The following is a 19,330-nucleotide window of genomic DNA, read 5'->3' as shown; positions in this document are numbered from 1 at the left end:
CCCGCCACCACACCCGGCCAATTTTTGTATTTTTAGTAGAGACAGGGTTTCACTATCTTGGCCTGGCTGGTCTCGAACTCCTGACCTCGTGATCCACCCTCCTCAGCCTCCCAAAGTGCTGGGATTATAGCCTCAAGATTTTTAAAAGACAAGAATCTCATGCAAAAAAGTTTAAGTTTAAACAATAGCCTATCAGTTTGGCATTTTTTACATGCTAATACCCAGTATTGGAAGGGTCTAGTAAAATTCTAGTAAGAGTAGAATTACTATAGATTTTCTGGAAGAAAATATTACAATACGTATCAAGAATCTCCAAAAATATCCCTCTACTATACACCTTTAGAAGTGTGGATTCAGAAAATAAATATCAAATTAATACAAATAAAGATATGAGTGAAAAAATATTCAATAGAACGTTATATATAATAAAGAAAAATTGAAAATAACCTAAATTTCCAACAATGGAAACAGATCATCACTAACAACATCAGAAAATACTCGATTTAATGTTAGATGAAAAAGGGAAAAAGTGAGATAACATACACTCATAATCTGTATAGAAAATTGACTCAAAGACAGTATACAAAAACTTCAACAGATGCTGTCCCTAAGTGATGAGATCACGGTGATTTGTTTTAGAAAAATGAAAATCGAAACCATAATGAGATACCATTTCAACCAGTTATAATGGTTACTATTAAAAAGTAAAAAAAAATGACAGATGCTGGAGAGGTTGCAGAGAAAAGGTAACGGTTACACACTGCTGGTGAGAATGTAAATTACTTCAGCCATTGTAGAAAGCAATTTGCTGAAGTCTCAGAGAACTCAAAGTGGAACCATTTGACCCAGCAATCCCATTATTGGGTATATACCCAAAGGAATATAAACTGTTCTACCATAAAGACACGTGTACAGGTATGTTCGTTACAGCACTATTCGCTGTAGCAAAGGAATGGAATCAACCTCAATGCCCATCAATAGTAGGCTGGATAAAGAAAATGTGGCACATATACACTATGGAATACTATGCAGCCATAAACGAGAATGGCATCATGTCCTTTGCAGCAACACGGATGGAGTTGGAGGCCATTATCCTAAGCAAACTTACTAAGGAACAGAAAACCAAATACCACCAGTTCTCACTTATAAGTGGGAGCTAAACACTGAGTACACATGGACACAAAGAGGGGGACAACAGACACAGGGCCTACTTGAAGGTGGAGGGAGGGAGAAGGGTGAGAATCAAGAAACTATCTATCCGGTACTATGCTGATTACCTGGAAGATGAAATAATCTGTATGCTGAACCCCTGTGACATGCAATTAACCTATATAACAAACCTACACATGTTCCCCTGAACATAAAATAAACATCAAAAGAATAGTAATGGCTGGGCATGGTGGCTCACACCTGTAATCCCAGCACTTTGGGAGGCCGAGGTGGGCAGATCACCTGAGGTCAGGAGTTCGAGATCAGCCTGATCAACGTGGTAAAATCCTGTCTCTACTAAAAATACAAAATTAGCCAGGCATGGTGCCACATGCCTGCAATCCCAGCTACTTGGGAGGCTGAGGTTGAGGCTGAGGCAGGAGAATCGCTTAAACCCAGGAGGCGGAGGTTGCGGTGAGCCGAGATTGCGCCATTGCACTCCAGCCTGGGCAACAAGAGTGACAAAAAAAAAAAAAGAAGGGGAGGGAAGGAGGAGGAGGAGGAGGAGAAGGAGGAGAAGGAGGAGGAGAAGGAGGAGGAGGAGGAGGAGAAGGAGAGGAAAAGGAAGAGGAAGAGGAGGAAGAGGAGGAAGAAGAAGAAGAGGAAGAGGAAGAAGAAGAAGGAGGAGGAGGAGGAGGAGAAATAAAATATAAAGCTTTTTGTACTGAGGCTCTTTCTGTGTTTCTGGAACACTTTGATAACAACTGAACATGTTTGCTTAGGTAATCTCTCATAAGCAACAGGAGTACTAAGTTTATTTACTGCAGAGGAAACTAAAATAAAAACTCCCCCAAGAGTTACAAATAACAGTGGAAAATATCACAGACTTAGGGGTCCACACCCATGCTGAGGACCCATCAAGCTCCCTGAATGACTGAACCAGAACTTACTTGGTGGGACGATAATCCGGAATGGAACGGTCCAGTGAAATTTTCTCACTGAGGTAGGAATTGTAGCCATACTTCTCATGGGGTCCCTTAGCCTTTTCTTCTTCAGCCGGGGAAAGAGTGGCCGGAAGGCCCCCTTTACCCCGCCCACCATAACCTTCAATGAGCCCAAGGGATTTGGATAAGCCTAGAAAAAGTGGGAGAAAAAAGAATTATTAGAAAACCACCATACCAGGATGTATTACTCAATCTCTGCTGCAGTTTCAACAGAAATTTTAACATTACCTGTCACAGAAAAAAATGATGTCCTCAATTTATCCCACTCAGGTATAGGCCCTGAAAACATTTGTATTAGAGGAAGGTCAAGGCCACAGAGTGTTCTGGGGTTAAAGTTTGGTTACCAATTAGAATCCTCTACCTCAGTCTCTACCAAAAAATACAAAAATTAGCTGGGCGTCGTGGTGCACACCTATAGTCCCATCTACTCAAGAGGCTGAGGCAGGAGAATCTCTTGAACCTGGGAGATGGAGCTTGCAGTGAGCCGAGATTGCACCACTGCACTTCAGCCTGGGCAACCGAGCAAGACTCTGTCTCAAAAAGAAAACCAAATAAATAAAAAAGAATCCTCTCTCTCCTTTTGGGAACTGGGATGAGATGGGGGTCTGTAAGAGGGAGAGACCCTCCACACTGGGAGAAATGAGGACGAAAGAGGACACAGGAAATGAGACAGAACGAGGGCCATAATTCATGCCTGTTTCCCTTTTGCTAGGAGGAACTACAGCAAGAAGAAATAGCACAGAATAAAAACAGCAAGTCCACAGATAACTGCCAAACTGCAGATGCTTTTGCTTCATTTGAACAGAAAGCGACATACAGATTGATTTTTATCCTGAGTTTAAAGGGTCCAACATTCTGACACAGCTCTTTCCCTAATGGTTTTACTTAAATTTTATCTAAATGGCAACAGGAAATACAAAATGTTTGAGAATAAATCACAGAGGAGAGGAAAAAACCCACACGGGTGATACCCATGCCAAGTAGACTTGGAAGCCTCTGTAACAAGCCTCACTGAGCAATCTGCAAGCTCCCAGAATAGTGGCAGCTCTAAACCTATTATTCCATTATAGGATAAACAGCTTGATGGGCAATTTTTAAATCCTGGAGTTATGGGGGGTTTTACTACTTAACCAGAAAACTTTTGTTGTTAAGGGTTCTCATTGCCTTCCGCCATTTCAAATGTTCCAGCCACTCAGCACGCACACACACACACTCACACACACACTTTATCCATTTAAATGATGGAGATCCAATATCCAGCACTTCATTGCTGCCACTGACAGAAAGAAGAAGGACCAGCCTCCTTGGCTTTGACAGCCTGGGCAGCCAGAAGCACCCAGAAGGATCCAAATCTCCCACGAAGACATCCCCTAGGCAAGTCAAGAGCCAAGAAACCTGCTCCAGTCTTGAGATAGTTCTCCGTCACCTAGTGGCAAAGCTTGTATTCGCTCTCCTGCTTCTCTGAAAACAGAAATTTATTTTCTGTAATATCAAGATCAAAAGCAAAGATTGTGGGAGCACCTCAATCAATGTCAGATGAGCATCGTTTTTCTGCTTGAGAATCATTTCCACCGTCCAATATGTTCTTCAGGAATCCTGACGTCTTTTCTTGCTGTCCTCATCTCCATAGAGACCCTATGGGCGGAGAATTAGAGAACTCCAGCACTTTCTACCTGCTCCCTCATGTTGAATCTGCTGATGTGTAACAAATATTCCAATGACATCCCCTGAACTGCGCTCAAAACTCCACAAGGACTCTTCCCATGTTGAGTACAAACACCTGCGCTTGGTTTTAAAATCACTTGTGATGCAACATTACTAGTGGGAATGTACAGGTGTCCCGCCACTTTGGAAGACAGTTGGGCTGTTCTTCAAAATGCTTAATATAGGCTGGGTGTGGTGGCTCATGCCTGTAATCCCAGCACTTTGGGAGGCTGAAGTGATCACCTGAGGAGTTCAAGACCAGCTTGGCCAACACAGTGAAACCCAGTCTCTACTAAAAATACAAAAATTAGCCGAGTGTGGTGGTGTGCACCTGTAGTCCCAGCTACTTAGGAAGCTGAGGCAGGAGAATCACTGGAACCCAGGAGGCGGAGTTGCAATGAGCAAAGATCCCGCAGCTGCAGCCCAGTCTGGGTGACAGAGCAAGACTCTGTCTCAAAAACAAAAACAAAAAATGCTAAATATAGTTACCATATGTCCCAGCAATTCCACTCCTAGGAAATTTCTACCCAGAAAAATGGAAACATTCATCCCCCAAAAAACTTGTGCACAAATGCTCACAGTTGCATTATTCTTATTAGCTAAATGTCCATCAGCTGACGAATGGAGAAACAAAATACAGTATCTCCAGACCAATGGGATATTGGGCAATATAAAAGAATGAAGTAGTGATACAAGCTATGACAAGAGTTGACTTCGAAAATGTTATGACAAGTAAATGAAGCTAGTCACGAAAGACCATGTAGTGATTCTATTTATGTGAAATACACAGAACAGGTGAATCTGTAGAACCTGAAAGTAGATCCGTGGTTGCTTTCAGTAGGGAAAGGGGAACTTGGGGAGAAAATGGACAGTGACTGTTAATATGTATAGGGCTTTTTCCTGGAGTAATGGGAATGTTACAGCATTAGATCATGGTGATTAGTGCACAAATTTGTGAAGATACTAAAAACCACTAAACTGTATGCTTTTAAATAGATGAATGATATGAGCTGTATAAAATATCTCAATACAGCTGAGCGCTGTGGCTCACGCCTGTAATTCCAGCAATTTGGGAGGCCGACATGGGTGGATCACTTCAGATCAGGAGTTCGAGACCAGCCTGGCCAACATGTGAAACCCTGTATCTACTAAAACTACAAAAACTAGCCAGGTGTGGTGGCGCACACCTGTAATCCCAGCTACTCGGTAGGCTGAGGCAGAAGACTCACGAACCCAGGAGGTGGAGGTGGCAGTGAGCCAAGTTTGCGCCACTGCACTCTAGCCTGGGCAACAAAGCAAGACTTCATCTCAAAAAACAAAAAATCCCCCCAAAACTGAAAATAGATGTTAAGAGAAAAACACTTATGATAGACAATTCTATTCACAGAAGATGAAAGGCTATCCAACATGAAAATTTTCCAGCAAAATACCTAAAAACGCTCAATAAAACAATTTTAAAATATTTAAAATATATAGCTGATCTTGCAAGAAAGGGAAACTCCTCGAGGTAAGTGAAAATAGGAGTTGAGTCTACGTCTGCTCTCAGGGAGGGAGAGGATGGGTTGCTCATTAACTAAAAGCTGCAGTTTCAGAGCTCAAGTGTGCACAGGATATGGGATTTTGGGTTCTCTTGAGAAATAGCATTGAAACTGAAATATCTGCAAAAATTTAGGTCCCTGAAAGATTGGATTTTGTGTGTGTGTGTGTGTGTGTGTGTGTGTGTGCAAATCCAAGGAACCGCATAATGAGACAAACAAGAAGATAGTCTCTGGATGTGTTCAGAGTGGGGGTAAAAAAAAATCCCAGCCCAGGACTTGAGACCACACATGTGTTTGTCTAAATTTACACGGTCTCCAGAGGTCAGAGAATTGCCATTTAAAATTACAAGCTCTTAAAGACAGTACTCAAGACAAATAGAAACACAGTCATAAAATCTAATTTTTCCTATTTTATATGGAGGAAGGAGCCCATCTGGGCAAAAGTGTCTGGGCCCACAAGAGCCATTCTACAGCCCTGGATCCCTTGACTTTAGCTTTTTATCTATAAGTGACAAACAAAGAAGGAAAGTAACAAGATCTGAAGTGTGGCCAATACTGAGGACTGAGCCCAGGCACTAACAGTAATGACAGCAACCATTTATTGAGTACCCGCTGTGTGGTGGGCACTCTGCTCAATGTCTCACATTTATTTTACCATTGTTTCATCTAATCTCTTGACAAGCTCAGGGAGAAGGTATTATTACCTCTGTTTCACAAATGAGGACACTGGGTCTGAGAATGTAGGAACGTAGGAACTTTTTTTTTTGTAAGGGATGGTCTCACTCTGTCGCCCACGCTGGAGTGCAGTGGTATAATCACAGCGCATTCACTGCAGCTTTGAACTCCTGGGCTCAAGCAATCCTCCTGCCTCAGCCTCCCAAGTACCTGAAATTACAGGTGCGTGACACTAACCTAGCTAATTTTTTAAAACAGTTGTGTATAGATGGGGTCTTGCTATGTGCCCCAGGCTGGTCTGGGACTCCTGGCCTCAACTGATTCTCCCACCTTGGCCTCCCAAAATGCTGGGATTACAGGCGTGAGCCACCACACACCACAAAGTCAAATGTAGGAACTTTTTAAAGGTTCTGTGGCAGCTAAAGGAGGATAAAGCCTGGACTCTGAGGCAGATTATGAGACCCTGTTGCAGGATTCTTGCAGCAGCGTGTGCGAGAGATGGCAGGAAGCTTATTTTAAGGCAGCGGTCATAGTGATCAAACGGAATGGAGAGATTTGAGGGTTGTTTGAGAGATACCATCCCAGGGCAGGAGACATACAAGTGCTAAGGGTGAGAGAGATGGAGGAACTGAGCAAAACTGAGGTTTCCAGGTAAGTGATAATACTGCCTGAAAAGGCAGGGCATATAGAAGAGAGTGTGAGAAGGTAATAAGCTCCATTCTTCACATGTGGTACACGAGGAATCCATGGGACATCCAGATGGCATCAGAGTCCAGTGGAAAGTTGAAGCACATGAGAATGGAGGTTCAGACAGCAGAGGAGGCCTGAGATACAAACCTCACTGCCATCAGGACTAGCAGGCTAGAGACGTGGCAGAGGGTGCAGAGAGGACAGCCCAGGAGCAAGAAGCAGAAGGATAGACAGTGTTCAGCAAGTGCTGACTGACTACCCTATCCCTTGTCTATTTCCACCAAACAGGAGGAATTGCATCCTGCAAAACTTTTTTCTTTCCTGCTCTCTATGCCTGGCCTCTCACTTATGTTATATTTGAACCCAAAGACTTCAAGAGACTGAGACTTAAGGAAGAGAGAAATGTCTTAATAAGAAGCAAGCAGGCCAGGTGCAGAGGCTCACGCCTGTAATCCCAGTGCTTGGGAGGCCAAGACAGGGGAATTGCTTGAGCCCAGGAGTCGGAGACGAGCCTAGGCATCATAATGAGACCCGACACCATCTCTACAAAAAATAAACAAATTAGCCTGTGCCTATAGTCCCAGCTCCTTGAGAGGCTGAGGAGGTAGGATTGCTTGAGCTCAGGAGTTCAAGCCTGCAGTAAGCTACGATTACACCACTGCACTCCAGCCTGGATGACAGAGTGAGACCCTGTCTTTGAAAATAAATAAATAAAATAAAAAGTAAGAAGACCTTATCTCTGAAAAAAAATAACTAAGTGTTCAAGCTTCCTGGTTGACTTTAGAAATCCATTTGTCCAGCCGGGCACGGTGGCTCATGCCTGTAATCCCAGCACTTTGGGAGGCCAAGGCAGGCATATCACTTGAAGTCAGGAGTTCAAGACCAGCCTGGTCAACATGGTGAAACCCTGTCTCTCCTAAAAATACAAAAGTTAACTGAGATTTGGGTGAGGACACAGCCAAACCATATCAGGTAGGATACTGTATCTGTGAGGAAACAGATACAGCATCAAGGCTTTCCTTTCTGGCAGGAGACAGCACACTCAGAAGGGGCAATTAAAGAGACATTACCAAAATATTTACAGAGATTGTGAAGGGTTAAGGGAAACCAATAAGGAATAACAAGGTTTGGTGAATGACCCTAAGGCTAGTAACAGAGGGGGAAGCAATTACCACCCTAAGGTCTGCAGAGAGTTACTTGCAGTTACACACCCACTTACCTGCTACAGGTGCAAGTAGCTACTTGCAAGGCTGACGCAGGAGAATCATTTGAACCTGGGAAGTGGAGGTTGCAGTGAGCTGAGATCACACCACTGCACTCCAGCCTGGGCAGCAAAGCGAGACTCCACCTAAAAAATGTTATACATACATACTTATATACATATACATATATGTGTGTGTATATGTATGTATAAAATTTTTAATGTGTATATATGTATATGTATGTATGTATAAAATACATATATATATAAAATTTGTCTCTGCAGACCTTAGGGTGGTAATTGCTTCCCCCTCTGTTGCTAGCCTTAGGGTCATTCACCAAACCTTGTTATTCCTTATTGGTTTCCCTTAACCCTTCACAATCTCTGTAAATATTTTGGTAATGTCTCTTTAATTGCCCCTTCTGAGTGTGCTGTCTCCTGCCAGAAAGGAAAGCCTTGATGCTGTATCTGTATCCTCACAGATACAGTATCCTACCTGATATGGTTTGGCTGTGTCCTCACCCAAATCTCATTTTTAATTGTAGCTCCCATAATTCCCACATGTTGTGGGAGGGACCCAGTGGGAGATAATTGAATCATGGGGGGCAGTTTTCCCCATACTGTTCTCATGGTAGTCAATAAGCCTCATGAGAGCTGATGGTTTTATATGGGGTTTCCCTTTCACTTGGCTCTCATTCTCTCTTGTCTGCCGCCATGTAAGACGTGCCTTTTCCCTTCTACCATGATTGTGAGGCTTCCCCAGCCATGTGAAAGTGTAAGTCCACTAAACCTCTTTTTCTTTATAAATTACCCAGTTTTGGGTATGTCTTTATCAGCAGCGTGAAAAGGGACTAACACACTACCAATCACAACTGGAAGACTTCTCCTGTGGTCCTAAGTTTAGGTGCTCTCCTTAATGGCATAGATGGGGTCACTTCCAGTGCCTGACACACAGAGAGTTCTTAAAAACTGTTAGGTAGATGGATGAATAGAGATTAGATCTGGAGAACCAACTTGGGGCCATTTATTACAAACTGAGTATTTCATTTTTGAGAAAGCAAATTAAATATCCATATGGAAAGCATATAATAGGAGAAGAGGTGTTGAATATATTAAATATTGTAGTATATTTATATTTACAAGGAAGACAATCTTTACTGATGAATGTCACAGAGAATTAAGCCTGAAAAGAGCCATTTGGTGTGGCAATGAAAGGCATTGGTGACCTCTAAGACAGTGTCAGTGAAGTAAGTGTTTCTAGGGTAATAAGGAAATGAGTCACCAGATACAGCTGTCACTCAGTGAGGATGCCCAGGCTGGAGCAGGTAGACATCTCATATTAATACTGTTGTTTTTTAATTCAGCAAAAACCAACTAGAATATACAATGGAAATAAATCTATTTCTTAAAGTAACAAATATTACAGTATACCTAAGAATAACTTTAACCAGTAAGAAGAATACTTGAAAATGTCACTAAATGCAATAAAATAAGACATACATAAGTGGCAGAGAAGAACACGTCTTTGAGATGGAAGTTGGAATGTTGGGAGATTGTTAGGAGATCCTCTCTCTTGCGCGCGCGCGCTTTCTTTCTTTCTTTCGAGTTGGGGTCTCACTCTGTCACCCAGGCTGAAGTGTAGTGGAGTGATCTTACCTTACTGCACCCTTAAGCTACTGGGCTCAAGGGATCTTCCTTTTTCAGCCTCCCAAGAAGCTGGGAGTACAGTCATGCACCATTATGCATGGCTAATTTTCTTAACTTTTGTAGAGATGAGTTCTCCCTATGCTGCTCAAGCAGGTTCCGAACTCCTGGACTCAAGTGATCCCCCCGCCTCAGCTTCCCAAAGTGCTGAGATTACAGGCATGAGCCACTGTGACCATCCACTGCCTTTTTAATGCACAGGTTTAACATAATTTCAAAGGGGATTTTTTTTTTTCTGGAACACAACAAAACATTCTAAAATTAACCTAGAAGAACACAGAGGTTAGAACATTTAGAATTTTTTAAAACACAAAAGACAGAAAAGGAGTTGCCTTCTCTGACATTAAGCTAGAAAATAAAGCAATAATCATCAAAGTGGCATGAAGACTGTGAGGAAATTTTAAATATACGTTGGGAAGTGAGGCTGTAAAACACATGTTTTCTCAGATAGTCATCCAGTTTTCCAAACATAAATAAAAATAACCTCCACTTTTGAAATTTTAGAAATTCCCTTCTAGTGCAGGCAAGCCAATGACTGATTTTTGCATGACATCTTGTGTGAATGACGGAGGAGCTCCACCTCACACGGAGACCAGAAATCCTCTGAGGGCCACACGGTTGATCACCGCTTAGCAAGAGCACATCACTCTGCTCACGTCTGTGGTTAACTTCAGCCCAAGCTACAAAGGCTCGATGGCGGGAGCAAAACGAAAGAGCCAAGGTTGTAAATCGACTCTGAGCTGCCTTCCCACCTTCCTTCACACAAATGAGGACATGATTTTCTCCAGGGTTACGGTGGAAACTTATGGGTTTACAGATAACCGGCATTATTCTTTTAGAAATAGAGATGGTACACACGATGGAGGCACAAACTCCAGGATAGATGGTGACCGCAGCAAAAGGCAATCTGGTACCTTGTCAACGCATAAAGCTCCTCATGATCACAGCAGCCCCAGCTCAGCATGCAGAAAATCTCTCTCTCTCTCTCTGCAAGCCAAGGAGCCAGCGTGTCATGCGGCCTGTCTTCCACTGGGCAGGCATTTGTTTGGAAGTTTCTGCAGAGACGCCAGAAACCCTCCTGCAGGTCCACGTCTCAGGGAGATCCTACCTTATGCTAGATCATCTGGAAGTCAATAAAACTTACAGACAATCCAGAAATTGCAGCCATAAGCTTAATAGTGAGCAACACTCCAGGTTTACTCCTGGCCAACTTCAATGTACTCCTGGGGGGCTGAGGAGCCACCACTCGGAATCCGGTGTGGTAATAAAGGTAAATATCTGAAAAATACAGTTTATCCTTGCAGCTATTAACACACACTGAAAAACTGCAATAATTAAGAAGGTGAATTAATGGAATAGGAAAGGACAGGCAAGATCAATGGAACACCAGAGCTTGTCAGGAAATATTGCCAAAAGAAAAGATAGCCCCATGTTGGATACAATTATTAGTGATAATTAGTTCAATTGACAAATGCCTATTAGACACAAAGCACTATAATAAGCACTTTAATTATTACATGTATACAAAATTTATGCTAAATGTGTGTGCTATATATATTTTTAAATTCACATGTATATGTGTGTATGTATACACACATGCATATATATTTTTAAATTCATATATACATTAATATATATAATATTTTTTAAACTGTTACTCAAATGATTCTTGGTACTACTTTTTTCTTTCTTTTTTTTTTTTTTTTTTTTTTGAGACAAGGTCTCACTCTGTCACCCAGGCTCACTGCAATCTCCGCCTCCCAGGTTCAAACGATTCTCCTCCCAAGTAGCTGGGATTACAGGCATGTGCCACCACACCCAGCTAATTTTGTGTGTGTGTGTGTTTTTAGTAGAGACCAAGTTAAGCCATGTTGCTCAGGCTAGTGTTGAACTCCTGAGCTCAGGTGATCTGCCCACCTCAACCTCCCAAAGTGTTAGGATTACAGGTGCTGGGCCTCTTGGTGTTAACTCTGAATATCTCCTGACCCTATTCTCACCTCTCCATCTCTTCTGCCACCATCCAGATGCAAGCTCAAGCCATTGCTTGCTTGAGTTATTGCAGGCAGCTCCTAACACCATCTTCGGAGTGAGCTTTCCAACATGCAAATTTGAACACTGCTTGCTTGAAATTCATTAGTGCCTTCCTGCTGCCTATGGAAAATAATCCCAAAGTTTTCAAGTAATATGCAAAGCTGCTCATTAGTGGAGTCCTTGCCCAGCCTCATCCTCTGCTGCTTCCTTTGTTTAAGGTCCCCAAACCTTCTTCTGATGGTTTTAAAAAGCCGCTGCCCTTCAGGACCACTGCCAGTCTTCCCTGCTACTCAACAGAGCCCTGCAAATCCTTTCTGGACACTATCCAACCCAGAAAGTCAGAGGCTGGTGAAAATCTCAGCCACAGCATTTCTGATATCGTAGTCTATGTGCCTTCGACTGCTCACTCGCATGGGCACTGGTCTTTTGTGAACAGGAAGGCATCTTTGTGTCTTGCACATAGCAAACACCTCGTAAATGTCATACATACAATTGGAGGGCTGAAGGACCAAAGTGAGTCAACGAATGAATGAGTGCATTATAAACTGCAGTGGCCAAATTTAGCATCATGTTCTACTGTGGATACGGAAATCTCCCAGTGACATGTCAGAAATGGGTAAGCGCCATCTCACTAACTCACGTCAAATCATCGATTCCCTAGTTCATATATCAGTATGATGATCTTGATATTTGTTGACAACTGAATTATGATGATGATTCTGACATTTTCTCTCCTGCATTTTCAGTGCTTCCCTGACATGATGTCCAAAGGTTATTAATACCTTGAATGAAATTGTAAGAGTTCAACTGTATTAGCTGCTTGGTGGAAGAGAATGGAATAAAATGTTCTTTAAGTATAAGGACAATTAGTACACCTGTGGTCCAACTTAGAATCCTGGGTTGGAAGCAAGGAGAGGTCAGCTAGCCCCATACCCCATTTGGTGCAGAAATTCCAGAGAGATGACGCCCCAGTTTACACTGTATTTTCCCAGGGACAAAGAGTCCACCACCTTGTGGTACACTGCACTTCTGGTTTATAGTTCAAATAAATAAAATTTCAAAAATGGGTACCTTTGTTTCTTCTACCCAATGATCTTATTTTTTTCTTCTACATCAATCATGCAGATTACACTTTCATGTAATTTTCAAATATTACAAGATACTATCAAGACATATCATTATCATGTACTTTTCAAATATTGCAAGACATTATCAAGACATATCATTAACTGTCCTTTTATCTTCTTTTTTTTTCCAGGCTAAACACACCTACTCCTTCAGCCTTCTTAATATGACCATGTTTTCATACTTTCCACAGTATCTCAGCCAGCTAGGGGTGCTATATCAAAATGCCATAGATGGAGAGGCTTCAACAACAGACCTTTATGTCTCATAGTTCTAGAGGCTGGGAAGTCCAAGATCAAGGTGAACGCGGATTTGGTTCTTGGTGAGGGCTCTCTTCCTGGCTTGCAGATGGCCTCATTCTTGCTATATCCTCATATGACAGAGAGAGGGAGAGCTTATGTCTTTTCCTCTCCTATAAGGACTCCGATCCCATTAAGAGTTTCACCTTCATTACCTCAAATAAACCTGATTACCTCCCAAAGGCCTCATCTCCAAATACCATCACAATGAGGCTTGGGGCTTCAAAATATGAATTTCAGGGGCAGGGGACACAACTTGGTTTATAACACATGGTGATCCACTGTTAAATTCTGTCCTAGAAGGCAAAACAAGGACTAAGAGGTCTCTAGATTTGTGCTTCCCTCAGAGCCACGAACACTGGAGGTACGTTTACACCCATTAACTGAACTGTTCATGTAGCATTTGTAGTTCCAAGAGATATGAATCATTGTTAGACGTTTGAAGTGCCTTTGGAGCAAACTGTCCATAAATTTTCAAATGGTGGTTTTATTCAAAATGACATGCCTTACATGTATTATGAACTTTATACTTCCTGGAACCGCTCTACAAAGGTTATTTAATTTGATCCTCAGAACAGCTTTATCCACAGTCAGCAGATAAGAAAATTGAGGCCAGGCATGGTGGTTCACACCTGTAATCCCAGCACTTTGGGAGGCCGAGGCAGGAGGATCGCTTGAGGCAGTTAGAAACCAGCCTGGGCAACATAATGAGACCTGTCTCTACAAAAATAACAAAAGAAAATTAGTCAGGCATGGTGGCACACACCTGTAGTCCCAGCTACTTAGAAGACTGCTGTGAGAGAGCTGCTTAAGTCCAGGAGGTTGAGGCTGCAGTGAGCCATGACTGTGCCACTGTACTCCAGCCTGGGTGTCAGAGCAAAACTCTGTCTCAAAAAAAATGGAAGGAAGGAAGAAAGGAAAGGAGGAAGGGAGGGAGAGAGGGAGGAAGGGAGGGAAAGGAAGGAAGGAAGGAAGGAAGGAAGGAAGGAAGGAAGGAAGGAAGGAAGGAAGGAAGGAAGGAGCTGGGTGTGGTGGCTCATGCCCGTAATCCAAGCATTTTGGGGGGCCAAGGTGGGCCGATCACTTGAGGTCAGGAGTTCACGACCAGCCTGGCCAATATAGAGGCTGAGGCAGGAGAATTGCTTGAGCCTGGGAGGCAGAGGTTGCAGTGAGCTAAGACTGCACCATTGTACTCCATCCAGCCTGGGTGACAGAGCAATACTCAGTCTCAAAAAAAGGAAGGAAGGGAGGGAGGGAGGGAGGGGAGAAAATTGAAGCACGAAGACAATGAAGAATGTTCTGAGGTGTTAGATCCAGAACCGGGGTCTCCGTATTTCAGGCCACCAAGCATGCCTTAAGGCAATGCTCTCTCAGATTTCATGCCACTGTGTTGGCGAGGCTCTCAAAGGCCTGAATCTCACTCTCAGCACCGAACAAACATTGCCACAAATATCCCCCTGTGTGAGGAGATGATAAACATGTATGTCTGTCTTGGACGGGCTCTGGCTGCTGATATGCCCAAGAGTGTCTGTGCAAAGAATATTTCTAACCAAATAAAGAAGAGTTTGGGAACCTTCAGAACCTTCTCAGAGCAGATGGATGAAAGGTTAATTGTGTTACTTAGCCTCCTAGCATTTGTAAAGCTGCTCAAGGGAGAAAAAGGCTGATCTAGGAGCAGGTAAGAAATATGCTGAATTGAGGAAGCACTCTCCCTGCCAAGACCTAAGATTTGTCAGCATCAAACGTGTGCTTGACGCTGTACACCAGGCCACATGCTGCATTTGCTCAGCACCTCTCAGTCTCAACAACTTTTGGAGAAAACTCTTTCTCCTCTACTGTGCTCCAAGCACTTCTTCTGGGATTTTTATTCCTAATCAGAGGGACTAAAGAGGAGGGACAGAGTGGGACACTAACCTTCATCAGTTCTCCCAAAAGCATGTAAATTTCTGATACCACGTGGGTACATCCCCAGTGATTACAGATTTTGAGTGACAACAATTCTGGTCATATCATGGAAGGTAAATTACAAAATCAGAAGGATAAGGAAGAGTAAGGCAGAACAAAAAAGGATCACCCTAATAAAATGTTGCTACCTTCCTCCCCTCTTCAAAATCATCAGTATTACACCTCCCACCACCACCACCATCATCTCTAATTAATTTAGAGAATCTGAAACAATACAGCATCTGTTCTAAAAGAGGTATTCAGAAGCACTATCAATTTTAAATACATATCCAATTCTTCATAAAAAGACCCTCTTGGCAAGATCCCATTTACTTAGATGTAGATTTCTTCCTTTAAGAACTTATCTGAGGCCAGGCATGGTGGCTCACACCTGTAATCCCAGCACTTTGGAAGGTCAAGGCAGGAGGATTGCCTGAGCCTAGGAGTTCAAGATCAGGTGGGGCAACATAGCAAGACTCCATCTCTACAAAAAAAAACTTTTTTTTCCCCCCCAAAATTAGCTGGGCACAGCAACACGCACCTACTTGGGAGGCTGAGGCAGGAGGACTGCTTGAGCCCAAGAGGTCAAGGCTGAAGTGAGCTATGATTGTGCCACTGTACTCCAGTCTCCATGACAGAGAAAGACACTATCTCAATTAAAAAAAAATTACCTGAGGTGGCACGTTACATTTGTGTTCAGCAAATCACACTCTCAGACCTCTTCTTATGCACACAATTCAGGGGAAGAGTATGCATGTGAAGAGGGCAGAGAGTATGTACCTGCTCAACAAAAACATCTTCGCACCACTCATGTTGGACTTGACCATTTGCTGAACTGAGTGTACTTCCCCACCCACTGACTTTGAGCTTGGCCACGAGACTTGCTTTAACCAACAAAATACTAGGGATGTGTCATGAGCAGAGACTTGAAATGAGCTTGTATTGCTACTTCTAGCCTCTTCATCCTGACATCACCATGACAACATGCTTTGGGATGCCCACTGATCCAAGAAGCATGAGACACATGAAACAGTCAGATCCAATCTGTGGCTTGGAACCAAGCCCAGCTGAACTCAACCCGGACCAGCCAAACCTCAGCTTACCCAAAGATATGCGAGAGTAAGAAATGATTCAAGAACAACTCACTTATACATGTATGGCTTGAGCAACAAAGAATGTCGAATGTTGGTGCTACTGATTGAGATGGAGAAGAGGGAGAAAAGGGACTTGGGTTACGAAGGGATGTAACACAGAGTCAAGAGTTTGGTTGGGACATACATAATTGGAGGTGCCTAGCAGACATCCAAAGGAAGCTGTCAAGTACATGGGAGTTCAGGAAAGAAGTCAGAATTAGAGACAGAAAATTAGGATTCACCAGTGTCTAAATGGAGTTTAAAGATGAGTTCCTTGAGGAGACCTGGGCAATAGAACTATACAAAGAGAAAGGGGTCTGAATACTGAGCCCTCGACATACCAACCGGTAGAATCAGAAAAAGGAAGGCCAAGCAAAGAAAACAGAAGAAAGTAGAAGGAAACCCTGGAAATGGCAGACTCCAAGAATGGACCTTTGCATTTGGTAAAGCCAATATATTGGTGATGTTCACAGCACCAATTTCAGAAAACCAAAACCTGGGTAGATTCAAGAAAGAACAAGAGGCAAAGAACAGAAGGCAGCAGAAAGAGGTAATTTTTCCAAAAAGTCTGCTGTAAGAGGGCAGATAAATGTGGAACTGCTTCTATTCTAGTGATTATGCTAGAAAAACAATTACCATGACAGAACAAAAAAAAAAAAAAAAAAAAAGAAAGAAAACAAAATAGCTCAGCAAGCTGAGGATGTGGTTCAGACATTAGGATAACACCAAGGAACCCAGAAACCTAGATCCCTGCGCCTACTTCACCCTGGTCAGCCCTGGTCAGCCCTGGTCAGCCCGATGACCTTGGACAGATCCCCTCCACAAAAACTCACATGCTCCAGGGGGAGCTCTTGGATTCTATGCTCCTCTCTGCAACTCCATACTGAATTTATTGTTCTTGGGAGGAGAAGATCTGGAAGCTTTTAGAGGTTTCATGAATTACAGAACACGGGCAACCTAAGAAGTCCCAAGGTTGAAATGTCAGTTTCCATCTCCAAAGAGCTGCAGGGGGCTGGGCGTGGGGGCTCAGGCCTGTAATCCCAGCACTTTGGGAGGCTGAGGAGGGTGGATCGCAAGGTCAAGAGATTGAGACCATCCTGGCCAACATGGTGAAATCCCATCTCTACTAAAAATACATCAACAACAAAAAAAAACTTAGCTGGGCGTGGTGGTGCAGGCCTGTAGTCCCAGCTACTTGGGAGGCTGAGGAAGGAGAATCGCTTGAACCCAGGAGGCAGTGGGTGCAGTGAGCCGAGACTGCACCACTGCACTCCAGCCTGGTGACACAGCGAGACTCCATCTCAAAAAAAAAAAGAGCTTCAGGGAATGGATGTGGGAAGAACGCCTCAGCTGCTCTTCTTTTTGGTGACAGATGAAGCTATAAGCAAGAATGTGGAATCACATGACTGTGTCTCCAACATCAGCAGATTTCCAAAGCCTGCATTATCTAGGTTTTGTGATTCCCTGTGACCCACACACAGGAAAAAATGTGAGGTCCCACTGCCTGATTGAAAACTCAAAGGCTGGGAACACTGGTTTATGCCTATAATCCCAGCACCTTGGGAAGCCAAGGTGGGAAGATCACTTGATGTCAGGAGTTTGAGACCAGTCCGGGCAACACGTTGAGACACTATCTCAACAAAGAATACAAAAAACTAGTCCAGCGTGGTCCCAGCTACTTGGGAGGCTGAGGTGGCAGGATCCCTTGAGCTCAGGAGATCAAGGCTTCAGTGAGCTGCAATTGCACCATTGCACTCCAGCCTGGGCCACAGAGTGAGAACCTGTCCCCAGCCCTCGCCCCAAAATTAACGAATAATAAAAACTCAAAGCACTACGGCATCACAGAAAACCAGAGAAAAGAAAGGAAGAAGCCAAATTCTTCTTTATCTAAATAGACCCAGATATAGTAATATAAAGACACTAGCTTAGGATGTATCCACCAGATGTACAAGTGGTAAATCCAACGTCTTGAAGAATTGATAAATTCAGCAGACCGAAAATAACTCCCTGAATAAATAAGAAATGACCAAATACACAGAAACCCAGACTGTCAGGATCATCCAAGGCCACTCCAGCCCTCCACGTTGTGGCCAGTTCAGAATCCAGCTGTAGAATGAACACCTGCAGAGGTCCACATTCAGCCATGATCCCCCCAGAATAGCCTGCCCCATTGGGCTCACATCCTAAGCCAGCATCTTTATACTGCCATATCTGGGTCCCGGTCTCAAGCGATCCTTTCGCCTTGGCCTCCCAAAGGGCTGGGATTACAGGCAAGAGCCACCATGCCCAGCCTTTGAGTTTCTAATCAGGCATTGCTCTTTGAGTAGCATCAACGTCTGTATCATCTTATACCTTCTAGACATTGGTCCTAATTCTGCCTGTGAACATGCCAACAAAGCTGATTTCCTAAGAGCTCGCTGTCACGGTGATTCTCAGAGCACGAGGCATCATCTGACCCAGCAGATTTCTCAATCTTCACTATTCCATCACTCACCTGGTCTGTCTCTAGCTGTTTCATGTGACTTCAGCTCCTTCCCTTGCTAGCGTTCCCAGATGAGAAAAAGAAACAGCAGGCATGTTGGGGGTAAATATTCTATAAAGAAACATACGGTCCTATCTCTCATCATGGTTAACAGACCTACCCAGCTCAACCCGGAGGCTGCAGGTGTGTGCAGGTGAACAAGACAAATATTTGGAACATTTCACTCAAGGGAGATGGATGTGAACACACACCTTCCATGTCCCAGTTATCCTCCCTCTCTGAGAAAATGATCTCAATGGCCAGAGTTTGTAGAAACAGTCTTTGAAAAACATCCTGAATGTATTGTTCTTGGAGGGAAAAGCTCTGGAACACTTTAGGGGTTTCATGACCTACAGAACACGTACGTCCTAAGAGGCCTCAACGTTGAAATGCCAGTTTCCATCTCTAAGGAGCTGCAGGGAATGGATGTGGAAACAACCCCTTTCTCACTCTTCTTTCTGGCATCAGGGTCACTCTCCCCCGTGTGCACCTCTTAGCCCAGGCCAAAACCAAGCCCTTCGGGTGTGAAGCAAGCAGGCCTCCCCAGGTATGCAAGTATGGGTGGTACCATCAGCCTTTCCTCCCTCCAGTAGGTCAGCAGGAGCTGCCCAA

General features: G+C 43.5%; 1 protein-coding gene across 2 annotated transcripts in view; it reads right to left on the bottom strand.

Annotated features, from left to right (window-relative positions):
• Window positions 1-19,330, bottom strand: part of GALNT17 (polypeptide N-acetylgalactosaminyltransferase 17) — a 635,334-nt gene that overhangs the window by 412,731 nt on the left and 203,273 nt on the right. Inside the window, exon 2 of one of the 2 annotated variants that reach the window (XM_017895202.1) lies at window positions 2,100-2,283. The exons of the other annotated variant lie outside the window; for it this stretch is intronic. Within the exon in view, the coding sequence (XP_017750691.1) occupies window positions 2,100-2,283 (184 nt within the window). The remainder of the gene's footprint in view (window positions 1-2,099; window positions 2,284-19,330) is intronic. 2 annotated transcript variants of the gene reach the window in all.

This window comes from Rhinopithecus bieti, unplaced genomic scaffold (assembly GCF_001698545.2).
Source record: "Rhinopithecus bieti isolate Rb0 unplaced genomic scaffold, ASM169854v2 scaffold_23236, whole genome shotgun sequence".
NCBI classification, from domain to species: Eukaryota; Metazoa; Chordata; class Mammalia; order Primates; family Cercopithecidae; genus Rhinopithecus; species Rhinopithecus bieti.
This window is presented reverse-complemented; position numbering and strand designations above follow the sequence as displayed.